Source organism: Labrus mixtus, chromosome 2 (genome assembly GCF_963584025.1).
Source record: "Labrus mixtus chromosome 2, fLabMix1.1, whole genome shotgun sequence".
Classification (NCBI taxonomy): Eukaryota; Metazoa; Chordata; class Actinopteri; order Labriformes; family Labridae; genus Labrus; species Labrus mixtus.
The window spans coordinates 24,056,272-24,073,360 of NC_083613.1; the positions used below are offsets into that span (position 1 = coordinate 24,056,272).

Sequence of the window (17,089 nt, forward strand, 5' to 3'; positions counted from 1 at the left end):
TCGCTCAGCATAGCTTGAAGACAAGTAGTTTCTTTGCAGGGACTCTGCAACATCACTGCATCCAGTTAAGGAGAAGTCTTCCACAGAAACAAAAAAAACATAAAACAGCCAACATCCATAAATTAATTTCTTTTTTAGTACATATTAAATAAACAAGACATAACATGCTAATTGCTAATGCTAAGTGTGCTTTAGATTTTCTGGTGTGCTCATTGTGTTGCCTTTGACAGCAGTCAGTCCAGCTCTTTCTCCTGGTTTCATATTTGGCTGACATGAGAAGTACCCTCAATCTTCACATCCAATTCTCAACAGGGAAGCGAATAGGAGTAATTCCTCTGATTAAAAAAACACAATTTTAACCACCAAGTCCATTCACAACACGAAGACTTACCTCGCTTTCCTACAGTAAGTGCTTGCTTTTCACAATCAGTGGCAGTCTGGATACTGCTGGTTGCCTCCTTTTTAAAGAGTAATTACAGGACAAAAAAGCATCTGTTGACAGAAATGAAAAGAGACTGTGTTTTGTCAGCTCTTTTACAGTTTGTTGAGAAATAATTATGACGCCTTAGTGGCTCACCGTGGGGGCATCTACTCTCCCTCTGTTTCTGAGTCATTACACATGAAGCAGACTGTGATTTCCTCTTTGGTTTTTTAGAAACTGATGAATGAGTGAGATCCATTTTTGGGATTTTTTTCATGTTTTACAGCGTGACTTGTTAGCTTTTTTTTAGACCCCCTACCATTTAAGTGTTGTAATGTAGTGTTTATTGAGTCAATGGTGATGAAGTTCATCATCAGGGCATACAGAACGCTCTTTGGTCCTGTATCACATGCCCTCTCCTACTCTAACATCATCTCTGCCCACGCTTATTCAATTGTCATTGATCTGCACTTAGCTGTTTCAGTGGCTTCACACTGAACCAATGCCAGCCATCTTTATGGCAAATGTATGCAAAAAGTTAAGAACTCGTGCACATTTTGATCACTCATATTAACTGAATAATTTTATTTTATGTGTATTTAAAAAAGGGCTTGACATCTAATTATGCTGCAGTGACAGAACTGGACTGTTTAATGTAGCCCAGAGCAGTGAAACCACACAACGTTATGTGTGTATATAAGTGTGAGTTTATGTGTTGGTAGGGTGAGGTGAAGACTGAAAGAACATAATTACGTTTTCACTTATTATTGACACTTATGGCTTGGCCTTATCCAATTTACAGAGCATACTTGGCCACATGACTTTAATAATTTTGCACCTTAAAAGCTGCAAGTTACATTGATCAAAAGGTTTCCTACCAGTGGACAAAAAAAGAGAAGATTCCATTTGGTTGGTCATAATATGAAGGACCAGCTGATAAAGCTGTTTTATCAAATATTTTACGTTTACCTATTGAATAAAATGTACAGCGTCTGAATCTGAAGTTTTCCACTTTGAAATTTTGATAATATTTCAGTTGAAGTTGAGTTGCACGTCTGACAAACAAGCAGCCTCTTCATATAAATGAATCATATGATTGAGTCCCTTTACGTAGAGTAGCTACAATAGAGCAACAGTTGCTGAATGATAAATTAAAACGATAAATGTTTATTATTTCACCACTCTGAAATAAATACTGACAGATCAATGGCAGTTATGGTTCAGTGGTAGAGTCAGTCGTCCCTCAATAGAAAAGGTTTGCGGTTCAGTCCCAGCTCCAGCAGCCTACATGTCGAGGTGTCCTCGGGCAAGACACTGAACCCCAAATTGATTCCGAGTGGCATAGCCAGCTGTGTATGAATGTGTATGAATGGGGTTAGTTAATATTGATGGGCATTTTACATTCCATCCTCTGCCATCAAAGTATGAATGAGTGTGTGAATAATGTGAATAAGAGCGCTTTGAGAGGTTGGAAGAGAAGAAAATCTCAAAGCATCCCATTTACCATCAATTTCACAGGGACGTTTTTTAACATGATGCTTAAGTTAGAAAGTAAATGTCTGACTTTCTGAAGAGAGGTTGTTAGGAAAATATTGAACAAAAAATGTATGCAAAAAGATTGTTTTGTTAAAGGTCCCATATTATGCTTTTTCTGGTTTTATATGCCCTTTAGTGTGTTTTCCAAGTGTCCTGTGCATGTTTAGGCACATCTATGTGCAAAAATTCAAAGTCTGCGGAAACAAAGCTTCTCCTACGTCCTCCTGTTAGCTGTAGCATTAGCTGCATGTAACGCTCCGTTCTAGCCCCCCTCGATAAAAATGTGTCAGTGCGGCGTCATTGTCAGTGTGAGATCACTGATCTAAGCCCATTGGCTCGTTTTGGCAAGCCCTGCAGCTCATGTTGAAATCAGAGCAGGCTTGGCCCACGTGGGGTCTAACAGTGGGGGCTCAGCAGAGCGTAGCTGACGGACTCAGAGCGCAGAGGGAGCAAGGAGGAGCAGTACATGAAAACAGACATTTTTTTCAGACTTTAGCTATTGTGAACGTACAAAAGTAGGTACATAGATTAAATATATGAACCCCAAAAAGGGCATAATATGGGCTCTTTAAACTTCAGTGACATTCATGATTTATTTGCTAAAATGGAATCCTAGACAACCTCAACGATTTCAACTCAAAATATTAAATCAGCCCCTTTTTCCAGTCTCATAAGAGCCTACAGTGCACACAGCCTGCACCCACACCACTGTTTATACTGTGACATTTTGTAACATTTCCTGCAATGCTTTTTGGTCTCTTCAGGCCCCTGTTAAACACAACAAGTAGTTGAAGTGACAATGTTTTCCTCACCAATTCTAACCTGAGCTACATCCAGACACAGAGGTGTCGGATTCTATTGAGACCAAAGTCTTGTTCTGCTATGACCAATACAAATGTGCTACAAAACGTCTTGTATAATTTAAACTTGAAGATTTTATGGCTTTTGGTGCCTAAGTAAATCCTGAAGCCAAAAATTGCATCACTGCAGTTATTCAGAGCTTGACATTCAGTACAGAAGCTGCTGCTCACTTCTGTACGGTATGAATATACAATATACACTATAAAATGTTGTATAGGGAACAATGTGTTTTTCTTTCTCTCTTATTTCTCTGTAAAGTTACATTTGGATTTCTCTTTGAAGTTGTATCATGTGTTTTTGTGAAACACAAAAGATTCTCTCAGTGTGTCTCACTTTTTTTCTTTTGTGCCACATTGGTTTTCTCAACACTTTTCACATCTGACTTGCTGCACAGATATTGCACATAACAAACATGATGATCCTTGTTCAGAGTCCTGGGCTGCATAAATAGAAGTTCTTGAGAGAAAAAAAATCCTCTACTCTGGGTATATTTCTTTTTCCACCTTGCTCCTTCTGTGAAAACAGCTCATCCTGGACTGTTTCTGACACTGGCTAAGCACTAACATAGAAGTAAATGCAGTGTGGAGACAGTTCTGTTCATGCAAGAATACAGCAGTTTGTGTGATGGAACTGGAACAAATAGGATGCGTTAAAACTCACAAATCTTGTGCGAGTTTGCATCTTGCCCTGACATAGCTCCTCTTCTGCTTATTACAGATGTATTGCAACACACCAACAGATTTTTTCACATTGCCTGAATTTGGATGTGGTGGAGATTGATCCCACTGATGTATTCTGGATAGATCCGCTTGTTTTGGTTGAAGAGTTTTAAGCATAAAAAAAGTCCTTAGCATGTCAATGCTTCAAAATGTGCTAAATGTCAGTACCATATAGATTTCTACAAAACTCTTTGCATTTGTTTTAGATTCCGAATGAATAAACTAAATATTTTTCACGGAGATCTCTTTCGTCAAAAGGAAATGGGGGCAGTTTTTCTCTTTGGAAATATACTTCAAGTAGTCCAGACAAGCAGCAGAGTGTGTGCTCAGTATAGAGCCCCTTGGTAATTCCAGCCAGCCCTATGAACAATGCCGGCAGTGTATTCTTATTGATTGAGTCAGTCTTCCTGTTGCGAGAAATGCAATTACAGCTGAGTCACATGATAATGTCATTCATCCCCAGCTAAAATCAAGACCCCGATTATCAATCCTGAAGCTGGCATTCCCCATTTTCACAGCCTTATGTCCCAACATCTGTCCTCAGTGAAAACTAGCCAGCGCTATATTTAGCCCAACAGTCCAGCTTTATATAGGTCAAGAATCCCATCTACACTTCCACTACTGCACTTCAAGGCTATAGCGTTCTTGTTGCCTGTGTAGGATCCTGGCAATTAGTTTTCTCTGTCCAATCCCATTCCACAGGCACTGCACAGATTTAAGGTGCCCTGAAGGACTCCTAAAACAAATCTCCTGTTGGAAAATTCCAGAGCAAGAGTCATAGAAAAGTTTGACCAGGTCCTGCTGTGTATTTTTTAGCTTCCTGCAGTTGAAGAAAAAGCCCTTGTGAGTAGAAAAGCCTATGGCTTTTGCTCCATTATTTGGCCTTGCAGGTGTTTCCCTCTGAGACTCCCACTGAGAAACACAAGTGTTGCAGCTTTAAAGTTTTTTTGATGAGTTGTATCAACTTATAAATTAGTTAAAATTCAGATAACCTATTTTAAAAAGAAGTGGGATTTGAGAGAGAGTTGGGAAATACATGTGGGAAAGGAGCCACAGGTCAGATTTGAACCATAGCCTCCGTACATGTGACGAGCGCCCCCCTTGTTTATGTTTTGGTTCTTCAGGTATGAGAAAAAAAGGGAATCTATTGGCCTCTTATTCTCCTCTACTTACCTGTAAATTTTCCTTTCTACTGTCTTATCCTTTCCAAGGTCAGTACATAATAAAAAATCATAAGTATTACTGACATACAGACAAAACTAAAAAAGAAAAACTCTTGAGTACTGCCTGTCTGTCTCAGAAATAGAAAAATACAACCAACAAAGACCACTGGGTATTGAACATATTTTCTCAAACCACTCAAACAAGAAAAATAATTTAGCTTTCTAGCTTTAAGATATTATGACTTGGTCTAGACATTTTCCCGCAGGGTCTGTCTAGGGTCGATATCTGTTATTTTATTGAAACGCTTTTCCTCATTGTTAGAGATGTCTGACTTCTCTGGACCACAAACTGTTCTGAAGTCACTGTTGTCACAGAAAACTCTCACAATGTTCACAAAGACTGTCACTTTAGATTAATTAGACTATTTGGCATATATATATATTGAACAGACAGCATGATCATTTTTAATTGGATTAAGTTCTCCAGCTTTGTATTGTAACCTAAGAATACATTCACCCTCATATAGAGCATTCAAAACCAAGTAGACATGATACATCAGCATTTCAGTAAGGAAATAAACTTAACTGAACATCTGAAGAAGTAGAGGATCTTCTGGCACAACTTCACCAACTAACAAGGTGCATGAAGCGTGAAAGGCTTAGAAGAGGTCAAAATGCTCCAGCAACACTTGTAGTACAAAGATCAACTTTCTATGAACAAATTAGAGGCCACATGCTGAAACGCGTCGGTCTAATTTGTTAATAAAGTTGATCTTCGTACTGCAAGTGTTACGGAAACAGACAAATTCAAACTCAACCATGACATTTCATTTCAGGATCATGTTGAATAATATGCTCTGATACTCTTTAACTGCACCAATAAAGATGTGATTCATAATGTTATTATTCAGAGGAAGTATATGTAAGATTTTAAACTCAGCAGAAGACTTTTCTCTTATTCAGATGATTTATAGACACTTGTGTATAAGTACTCACTGTAATATAAAAGGCCCATACATCCACTTTAAAAATGTGCAAATGAATAATAATAAATAGAAAATAGCTGTTAATGTAAGGCACTTACATGATAACTAATTGTTCTATGAATTGTGCCAAACACAGCGAACATTTTTAGCCACATTATTTTTGTCACTGTAACACGACATACGTGTTATTAAGTGTTGTCATGCAATGGATCCTGAGCCAATTCCATTTTGAAAAAAAAAAAAGATGGGCTCACAGGCAAAGAGTAGTCTGCGGATTTGTTTCCATGCCAGCTCAAACAGACGGAAAAAGAGAGAGAGGGTTGGTAGGAGGGCGGGATGAGGGAGGGGAAATGGGCATCTTATTCATCCACAGATCTCACTAGAACCTTTAAAAGTTAATTGGAGGTCAGTCAAAGTGTGAAATGAAAGACAGGTCTGCATTAAATGGCAAAAAGTAAGACTTCTGCCCCTTTCCCTGCTTGATTGTGGCAGAGTGCATCATGTAACCAAGCAATGGGATGCTTACACTTAACCCAATCACACACTGAGCTGCTCATCAGTTCCATTCCTCACACACCATTAAAGATTGTATTTGAACAGGTGCTGAGTTGCAAATACAAAAAACAAAAGAATACAATACATCTCTCAGAGGCATCAATCAATTGTAAAGCGATTCTAACAATGTCTCCTCGGCCTGTTTAAAAGGAGAGTTTCATTAGTGGATTGAGGCAGAGCAATCTAAAGAGTAGAGGGCCACTGTAACCCTGAAGGTTTGCCCAGGGAGGACTGTTGCTGAACGGGATGCATGTTAATCTCCATTTCCTCGATTATGTGCGGGCCACTGTCAGTACACGCTGTTTGTTCAAAGTCAGGGTGACTTTCTGTTAACGTGCCTCAGAGAGAGAGAGAGAGAGAGAGAGAGAGAGAGATGGTTAGAGGGACAGGGGGGGGGGGGGGGGGGTTGCAGAAAGATGAGTAAACACTGAGACAGGTGTCTGGCAAGGGACAATGATTAGATTTATAAAGCAACCAATGTTATTTTCTCTGCTCTGGGACTGCTGTAAGACATTAAGTGCTAACTGACACTCCCAATGTCCCAGTGCAGAGACACTTTTTCCCACCCCCCAAATCCTCATCTTCTCTAGTACCTAACAATCCTGCCTACCTCTCCTCATCTACTTCTTTTCCTTTGCTCTTTTCTCCTGGGTGTGATTAGATTTCCTCCCGTGTGTCTGACCAAGATGGATTGGCCTTGAAAGCATCCTTTCTGCTTCTATCACCATCCTTTTGTTTTCTCCTCCTCTGTCAGGGGTGTGCGCCCCCCCCCCCCCCCCCCCCCCCCCCCACCTCACCCCATGTCTCCCTGGACCATTCGCTTGGCACACAACATCCAATTTTTTCTTGAGCTGGAGTGGAACTGAGCACATTAGGGATGGGTCTGTTAAGGTGATCATCTTGCTTGCGTGCTGCCCAGGGACCATTTTTCTTCATTTGCTAGCATCTGTCCTGCTGCCAATACTATGGATTTTCTATCAGCTCCTTAATCATAGCTCCATGATTGGGAAAGTGATTGGCCGGGCTCCCTGATATAGGAAAACTCGAGTATCAATTTTCTCGTCTGTCGGGACATATAGTCTAGGTTATTAGATGGCCGTTTGAACACCCCCATCAACCTTACTCCGGAGCCAGCTCTGCTTTATTCAGCAAGCTAACTCTTCTGCAAAATCTGTTAGAAAAAGAAGTCCCCAAAGTGCAAGCTTTCACCTCCTGATTCCACTTTTTTTTATCCGAACAGCTTTATGATTTCACAACCCGTTCAAGTCTGGAAATAAGGCAGGAAATAAGCTTATTAAGATGAGTTTGGGGGGGTGCAAACACAGAGATGAATATTTTTCAGGCTCATGGAAGGGAGAGAGCAGAACAGACTTTTATCCAGCAGATTATATGAAGTAGCTAACACTCTGTATCTATTTCCCTGTCTCCCTTTAGGTCATCTGATGGTGTGTGCACAGCGGGAACAGTGGTGGTGAGTCGTCTGAAGATGGGAGAGATGGAGGAGGTTGACGTAGACCACATCACCACCGACATACAATCACAGAAAGTAAGGCTGCAAGAGGACGAGACAAAGCAGGAGCCTCCGCGCTTCAAATGCCTAGCGCTAATGCTAGGATTAGACTGGCAGTGCTCAAGTCCTCCAATGAGATTAAATAAACTTCAGTAAACCCTAATAGGGATTTAAGGGATGTGTGTGAGTGTAGTGTCTGCTTCCCTGAGCACATTTGCGTTGTCTCTCTTTCATATAGAGGAAAGATTAAAGAGGGACGGCTCTCATTAGCATTCAGACTTATAATCAATTGAGTCTGGATTGTGTAGCCAGACCTGTAACCTTTCTTTAAATGACCCAGTGGATGATACTACCTGAACGGGGCTTACATGGAACCACACCCCCACTTCTCCTCTCTAATCTCATACAATACATACCGCTTAACTCAGCTCTGAAGTGACTCACAGACTCACAGAATCACGGGAGAGAAAGACGAAGGAAAGTTTTGTTTTTTTTTCCTTCAGAGTTTGATGGTAAAAATGAAGATTGTGTCATCCAAATGGGTTGCCGGCACACCAAAAATGAAGTTGTATGTACTCTGATTTCACTTTATTTTCTGTACTTTTCCGTTTGGAGCCTGACTTGTTGAGCATTTGTCAAATGAATGTATGCTGTGGAGGCAGACTCAGGGTATTAAAAAGTAAAGTAGGGGCTTTAATGATGTTTCTGATCTGTAAAAGGGAACATTCTGGTTTTCTCCCACTGCAGCACAGCTCTGCAAGGCAACGGGGGGGGGAGTTGAAGTCCTTGCCTGCTTTTGATTTGAAGTGTTGTGTGCATGTGTGTATTTGTGTGTGCATGAATCACTGTCTTATATAATTGACCAAGGGCTTCTGCATGGCTGACTGACTTTTGCTTCTGCCCGCCTCTGTTGCTGGTGCAGGGAGGTTCCCTGGTAGGCTCCAAAGTGTCACTGACAATCTGCCCATGTCGCCTTGATGAACATGTTGCCCTGTGTGTGCGTGTTTGTTCGCGCGCGCGCGTGTGTGCTTGTGTGCGTGTGTTGTCACAGCACATTTCCCCATTTGTGTGTTGTTTCTGTTGCAGAAGATGAGGGGAGGCTCACTTGACACTCCAGACTCACAAGACATAAAGTTCTTGTTCAATTTACCTTCATTGTGTGCATGTGTGTCTTTCTCCAGCATACATTGTGTGTGTGTGTGTCTGTGGGGGTGTAGGAGGCACTTGTTTGATCGTGCTCTGTCATGAATATGCCTCTGACTGTGCAAAAACAGTCATGTGAAACAAGAAAGAGACTCCAGTCACCTTTGATCTGATCTCTTTGCATATTTTAGTCATCAAAGAGCCTTAGCACACATGCTGCCCACTGCCTAGCATTACAATGGGACTCCTTTCGCAGCTGGGGCCCTTGGCTCATTGTTAATACTTTTCATAATAAGACACCTCTGTGAAAGGCTCACTGAAATTTCCAGATGCCACATGTTTTGTTCAGCTGGCACATTTTATTTTGGAGTAGCTGTGAGGATCCTTGGTTTTTCGGCTGGGTGTCCAGTTTATTCAAGATCAGTTCCTCAACCAGGAAAGCTGATGGATTGTTCCTAGCAGTCATTAAAGTCCTGTTCTGGGGACAGGTTTGTCTGTCTGACTGTGTTAAATGGTTCATCAGACAGGGCAGAGCTGACATACAGCGTGTGAAATAGATGGTTAGCTGTCAGTTTTGCTTTGAAGAGGAATCCCTGAGTTAATGCATCAAAAGGCATTGAAGGTTTTTAATATCAAAGGCATAGCGGACATATCCTTTTGACATGAACATTAAAGGGTTTTTTTGAGTAGCAGAGTGTACAGATAGACAGATCTACACCTTGGTTAAATTTACTTGACAGTTTGATACTTTTTATATATAGTTTTATAAATATACTGCAGTGAAAATGTAGGTCAGCAAGATAACATGGACAAGTAAGGGTTTTTGTTAGTATTTTTAGCCTAAATAAAATACATGAGTAACAGTGTAGGAATGGTTTGAATGATGTGCTTTATTCATTCTAACATAAGCTGCATTCATTAGCATATCTGTTTTACTAGCTAGCTACATAAAGTAGGTATAGTATTACAGGTTAAGTAAAAACAAAAAGATAAAGAAATTCTGTTCATTCTGTGTCTACTGTGTAGTATGTTTCCTATATTTTGAAGGTGCTACATGCTGTCATATTGTAAAGCAATAATAGCCATTCTGTTTCCCAGTCTTTTGTGTTTGGGAGAGTTAACATACATATAGCATAGTGCAGTAAAAGTTACATAAGCTCAACTCAAAGTCTTGGCTCCTCTCTTGGCCAGAAATGGAAACGTAACGAGTAAAACTGAAACAGAAAGCAAAGCAGCCAAGAAAATGTTTTTAAAAGAGAGAGAAGCCCCTGAATCATTTCTCCGTCTTACCTGAGCTTTACATTGCAGTACAAGAAAGGCTGTGTATTTTGTGAGACACACAGCTTTAGCCTCAGTCTCTTAATATCATACTGCATGAGCGATCATCCAGCGCGTGTTAGATTAGTTACAAAGTTCTGCACTTATTGCATGGGAACTGAAAAGCACTCAAAAATCAACCAAAAACAGAAGCAAGCTAAGTTAGCTTAGTTAGATAGATAGCCAATGCTGTTAAACCCGCAACATTTGTTATTCCCAGTGGTAGAATTCAAGTCAAGGACTTCTGTTTCTTTTGTTCCTACTAGGAAGGATCTGAAGTAGGAAGTAAATCTGTCACTGATGTCATTGTGACCCTTGTTCACCTTGTGCAACAAAGCAGAACAGACATAGACACTGTAACAAAGGGTGTTGGTCTTTCCAAGCATTCAGTTGTTGTTGTTATACGTCCATTAACAGTATCTTATGAAACACACAGGTTTCTTTTTCACAGTATCACAGCATATTGTAAATAACCACAGTATAAAGCAGACTGTAAACACAAGGTAAAAGCTATGCTGCTGTTCCCCGTCTGTAAATTGAAAACACTCATACAGCACGTCAAGTGTTGCCGTTTGTTTTTTATATTCTCGTATGTTTTGGTTACATACGGTTATCCAGCGCGAGAAAAATACTGTACAGTACTGATGAGGAGAGACTGTAATGGCAGTGGATGTAATAAATTGCCTAGCCCAGACAGTGAAGTCACAGCAGGTGGTTTCCTTCAGCTATCACCTGCTGTGACTTCACTGATTGCAGTGAAGGCCCTGCTCGTTTTTTTCCTCTTTACTAGAAAAGAGTTCCTTATGGTGTTTGAATGTACTATGTGTAATGTGCAGACAATGTCTGCCTGTTTGTAACAACACATTGTTAATTTAAATTGAATGAAACCATTATAGTTATAAAAACACAAATCAAACATTTGCAATCTACTCATTGGATTAGTTCTTCATTACATGCATGGTTATTTTCTTAACTTATTACATAAGTTGTAATAAACTTTTATCAGCATATTAAGAGTGTTTAATTGTATTATCGTTAAACAATCTGATGGCAAAGAATATGATCTGAATTCTGTTGGTGTGGAGCCAGCTTGAATCATGTCAGCTAAATAAGACACAGACATTAGTGGTGCTACTGACAGCCTGCATGACACTAATGTGACATTTCCTCTGAATGACAAAGCTTACACAGCATTTTCATCACTAAACTACCACTTAGATGTGAGATGAAATATTGGCCACAGGCTACCACCAGTGAGGTGGAGTAATCTCTGAAGCAACTGAATAGTAATAATCATTATTAAAGCCTGCTTTAAGGTTGCTCTTTATGACAATACTACGTCATCGTCTTTGTTTGTTGTCTCATCTCAAACTATTGCTGTCAAGAAATACTTTAATTTGTTTCTCTCCTTCTGTCTGTTTCCTTTTCAGTGTCCCATGGTCTGTGAGTCTGCATCCCACCATGCAACCATCGACAGAGAAAATAACCCATTGACAGGGCCAGGTAGGATTTACACTCTTTTAACAACTGTACTTAACACATGCACCCCTTTATTGCTAAATGATTGCAAACAAAGGAAAGAAAAACAATTGTTTTACAAATTGGACAAAAGTGCACTCCCGTCGCCACAGTAAAAATTTAGATGTTATATGCTACAAATATACTCCACAATTCATTTAGCAGGTTTGGTCCACAGCGGAGTGTAGGGTGCTGTTTTGGGTTAGTTGAAGACCAGTTGCACTGCTGCATTTTGAATCATCTGCAGACGTTTGATTGTGAATGCAGGAAGACCTGCCTGTAAGGAATTGCAGTTGCCAATGCTTGATATCACAAGAGCCTGTACCAGGAGCTGTGTAGCATACTTTGACAGGTAGGGTCTGATCTTCCTGATGTTGTACAGGGCAAATTGTCATGACCGGGCAGCGAGATCCTTTTATGTTAGCTGGTCATCCATCATGACACCTCGGTTCTGTGGGCATGAGTTTGGTTGGTCCAAGCTGGATTTTGGTGTTGATTCAACCATTTAGAGATTTCAGAAAGGCATGATGAATTTATTGCAGAGACTGTAGTGTCATCTGGCAGGATTGACAGGAAGAGCTGGGTGTCATCAGCATAGCATAGTATTAGAAATCATGGGAACGGTGAAACCATGCTAGAAGGTTAAATGCTGATTTTTCACGACCTGTTTTTCACTTTATACCAGAATACTTTTCAAATGTTTTGACATATTTACATGTTAGTTGAACATACAAACATGCAATAACCAGGTTACTATTCATTATAAGAGTACAAACATATTTTAGAACAATTCACTTTCATGATATAACGTGATCCTGGCCTTTTTTTGTCCATTTGGCAGAATTACACCTCCTTAAAAAGTCTGTAATACTACAATGGGAAGACTCTAATGTAAAGCACCAATTTGGATGTTAACACACCTTAATATCCCTTTTCTAAAAGTCACCTTAATGTTAATCTGTAAATGTGAAGAAGTTGTTCGTCCTTGAATATCCTTTCCCTTTGCAAGATTTGAGGCAACTTTGGAAAGAGCCACAGGTCACATCTATTGATTCAAATATCTTCCTTTCAATGAAAAGAACTGAAAAAAAGTTTTTAAGTCGGCGAGGTAGACTATTAGGGGGGTGGATCTGACAATGAGGTAAACCCTTCCAGTTCTTTGTGGACTAACTCAACACATGAAAAAGATGCTATGCTATCTGCGTGAGACTAATTTAGCAGCAACGCAGACAGCTAGCTCTCTCACAGGCGGGGAAAGAGAATTGTTGAGATGAAAATTAAAAGACATGCAGACAGAGAGGGGGTAGACTTGAAAAAGGTCACGACTCCTGTTGTGTTGAAACTTCACAGAGTCGTTGTTCAGAGGAGACTCGGGAAACTAGTTTGCCTTTTTCATCTCAAGACTTCCTTTGTTATACTTCCGTTTTCTCTATTATCCACATTCCCAATGCCTCCCTGAACCCCCCAGCAGCCACACGCCTGTTGTCTCGGTGTCATTGTCGCTTACTGTTTCTGCTGTGATTAGCTAGTGAGCTGCAGCCACGTTTTCAGGTGCACATCTGCAGCCCGTCAAAACAATATCCTCCCTGCAGACCCTGCCAGATTGAGTAATGCAATTTAGTCTTCTACTTTTATTACCTTTCAAAATGAGCATGCAGAGAGAGCGGGGAGACTGGGGTGCTTACACGCAGCACGTCTCGGGAAGTCATTTTCTTAAGTGGTGTCGAGGAAGGGAAACCGAAGCGTCTGATTGGTTGCCAGATTAGTTTGTGGCAAGGGAGGAGTTCAGAGGTTAATCTGCTTCTCTTTCGGAGGTGTAAGTCAGAAAATGTCGCTCTCACCGATTAAGATTGTGCTGAACCCCTCTTTTTCATGTGTCCCCTGCTTCCCATTTATTTTTGTCATCCATTTCACTTACTCACGTTTTTTCTCATTCCCATGCAAACCAATCTGAATACCTCATTTCATTTAGTTGCAATTATGAATCTTTCCTAGGGGTCATACTAACTCCAAGCTTAACCTTAATGGACATTCATTTCATAATTAACTTCATCTTTATAGAAGAATAGTATTAAGGCTCTCTGGAGACCATTTTAGCTCAGAGCTTTCCTACATTATGTGGTTGAAAATGCTAAAAAAATCATGAACATGTATTTGATAGTTAATATAGAATTGCTAAACAGGGATTAAAACAGCTTTTGTGTGGAGACTTTGCTGTTTCTTTATGTTCAAGATTATCGCCCTACTGCCTTTCATAAAAGTCTTACCAGATAGCTCTTCATTTAGAACGTGTGTCTTTTAAAACTTCATGTGGCGTCTTGGAGCTGCAGTTTTTGAAAGTAAATAATATATTCTTCCAGGATAGATTTCAACTAAGTATGAATACATTTTTACCCCACTTTCAAGTATTTAAAGCCCCAAAATAATTATTTTGGATTAATCCAAAACCACAGGGCACAATGTCATACTAATGAAGAAACATGGTATAATAATAATTACTATAATTTATTAGACTTATATAGCGCTTTTCTTCATACTCAATGAATAAATGATCAAAGAGAAGGAGGATGAGCACAGATTGTGGAGTTTTTTGGACAAGCATGGAGATCTATGTGAAGGGTTAATAATCTGCTGTGTACCAGGGTTCAGCTACAAGGACTTAGTGCCATGGGAAACATTCATGATAGTTTAATAGACCTCAGATTTCATTTCATTTAGTTTAAAGATATACAGAATGTACCACAAGCATGCAGCTGTTAGCTAACATCCAAGAAGTTGTTTTTAAGCTAGCAAACAAAATATTACAAATAAAAATCAGAATGGAAAAAGAGAGATATACAGCTGTGGTATTTGACTGTTTTATAACTTTCCACTTGCCACTTTTCAGTTGACCTTATAATGGTTGACCAAATGTAAAGCTAACCAACTTGAAGTTTCTGGGACACTGCATGTCCTCTAAAAGCTTACAAACTTTTCCATGTAGTGCGCCTCCTTTACCCATCTACATTTAAGGATCTCAGTGAACTCATATTCTTCAGAGCAAATGACAGAGCACAACCAGAGTTGATGACTTGGACACTTAGACAGGTGACTTTGAAGAAAGGACGCTCTTAGGTCAGGTCGATGTAGAGTACAGTAGGAAGGTTTTGGTAGTCTGACTGTTCTCTGAACTAGAAGTGTTACTCCTACTTTTGAATTCAAGCGGAAACATTTCACTCATGCCATGCATGTCTGACTGCCTCGAGCAGGAGTGTCACCGTTTCACCCCGGGTGCTTCAGCTCCGACTTATTGAGTGACTTCCTCTCTTGACTGCAGCTCGAGAGAGGAGCAGGGGCAGTAAACGGTGTTAAAGGCGTGCAGCTTTCTTGCCCTCTGCTGCCAGCATGCAGATAAGAGCATTAGAGCGTCTTTTCCTTTCCAGCCTTTCGATTTGCTGCCATTAGCCACTCTGCAAAAATAAAGAAGATGAGTAAAACTGAATGGGTTTAGCTGGGTGGTGAGGGTAGCAAGTATGTTTTCATAAAAGATTCCAATGTGTCCTCTACACTTTTATACAATAAACAAGCAATTAAAATGGAAATTGAGGAAATAATAAGTGATGGATTAACAGGGCAAGGACTCTGCATTTCAGACTGTCTGTTACTCTGCAGTAAAAGAGAGGAGGCTTTGGAAAATGTGAAACACCTTATCTATGGCAGACACACTTATTGATTATGGAATTTAATTTTGGTTTCATACCTCATGTGACTTGACGAGTTTGTGTCTGTAGCGTCCTTGAGCTTTGGAGCTGTCAAAGTTATTCTTTTTTTTTTTTTTTTAGATTTTACTTTTGGGCTTTTGCCATTATTTGATAGGACAGTGAATGGAGGAGGAAATCAGGAGAGAGAGTTGAGAATGATGTGCGAGAAAGGAGCCACAGGTCAGACTTGAACCTGGGCCACCCACTTCAAGGACTGTAGCCTTCGTACATGGGGCGCGACTTAACCGCTAGGCCATCAGCGCCCCGGTCAAAGTTATTTTCGATCTTCTGTTTTTTTCTCTGTAAAATATATAAAGTTAGATCTAACTTTGATGAGGTCATGATACATTTTTCCTATGTCAGATGGTGATATTTACCTTCCATCTCTTCCTTCTTTTTCTCTCTTTCGTTCCCTCTCTCAGTGTTCAAGAACCCAGTATGCAAGGTGTACAGATTTCAAACAGTGGACAGCAAGTGGATGCTGGTGCGGGAACAAATGGAGGAGTGCACGTTATCCTTTAGCATCCCCAAGCAGCTGCTCTCGCTGTACATTCAGGAGGACATGAGAAGGTAAGTTACTCTGAAATCATTCTGCTGCTTCCTCTGGATGTCAACGCCAGCATCGTCATTGCATCAGATAGCTTTTCCTCTTTATGTCCAGGCCTCATTGAACCTTAAGAACAATCAAAAGTTCAAAGAAAAAAATCCCTGTGATACCTCACTTGCCAAATATTAGGAGTATGAAGTTTCTAGACAGTCTTTCCCGACCCAGTTCGCCGCTGTAAATTATTATTTCAAAGTTCCGCCTGTATTTGGAGAGGAGTAAATTATTCAGATCTGCTTAACACTTCAAAAGAGGCTTCTAAATCTATGGATCCAGATAACGGCGAACATTGTCTCATTCAAACACATGCTCACCTTCTCCCCCCCGTCCCTCTCATAAAGCACCAAAGAACACTCCTGGAACATCCTGCCACTAGTGCTGAATCAGACTAAACTTTGTAAAGTTATAAGAACAAGTTGGGAAGATTGTAATCCTTAAAACTTTATACTGGGTAATTAGGGACCCCTGTGGTTACTTGCAGTAACTGCAAGTGTAGGTTTATACACAAGGCTGAATTGGTGATGCTTTAGGAGCAGAAAACAAGAAAAAGAATCTCAGGTAGATGTGTGAACAGGAAGACACACAATGTCATGCAGCTTTCTTTTTTTTTCTTTCCTGTATTATATTCATAAATAACAAGTGTATTTATATACACAATGTATGCAGACACATGTTCAGAAAGAATGAACAGTCATGAATATCTTTTTTAGGCAGACTGTGAATTTCTGCAATCCAACAAACACAGAGAATACAAATTACATTCAATTATACATTATATTCCTTTAAGTGATTATTACAGCAGGGAATTAAAAGGGGATGTTGCTGATAAGACAGAAAAAAAGAAGACAAAACAATTGAAATAACAAAGAACAAACAGACAAAACCATGCTGTTTTATTTAAACTAACTCAAAAATTCTCTTATTGAATGATCAACCACAGTTAGCATACAGTCTTATTTGTTTGATACAAAGTGATTCCCTAACTCTTGTAAAAGCTAATTATACGTTTTCCTGTT

General features: G+C 39.9%; 1 protein-coding gene across 6 annotated transcripts in view; it reads left to right on the forward strand.

Annotated features, from left to right (window-relative positions):
- Nucleotides 1-17,089, forward strand: part of inpp4b (inositol polyphosphate-4-phosphatase type II B) — a 136,814-nt gene that overhangs the window by 64,267 nt on the left and 55,458 nt on the right. For all 6 annotated transcript variants that reach the window (XM_061057476.1, XM_061057483.1, XM_061057491.1 and 3 more), the window contains 3 exons: nt 7,676-7,787; nt 11,642-11,714; nt 15,892-16,039. In XM_061057476.1, coding sequence (XP_060913459.1) covers nt 7,676-7,787; nt 11,642-11,714; nt 15,892-16,039 — 333 coding nt within the window. The remainder of the gene's footprint in view (nt 1-7,675; nt 7,788-11,641; nt 11,715-15,891; nt 16,040-17,089) is intronic.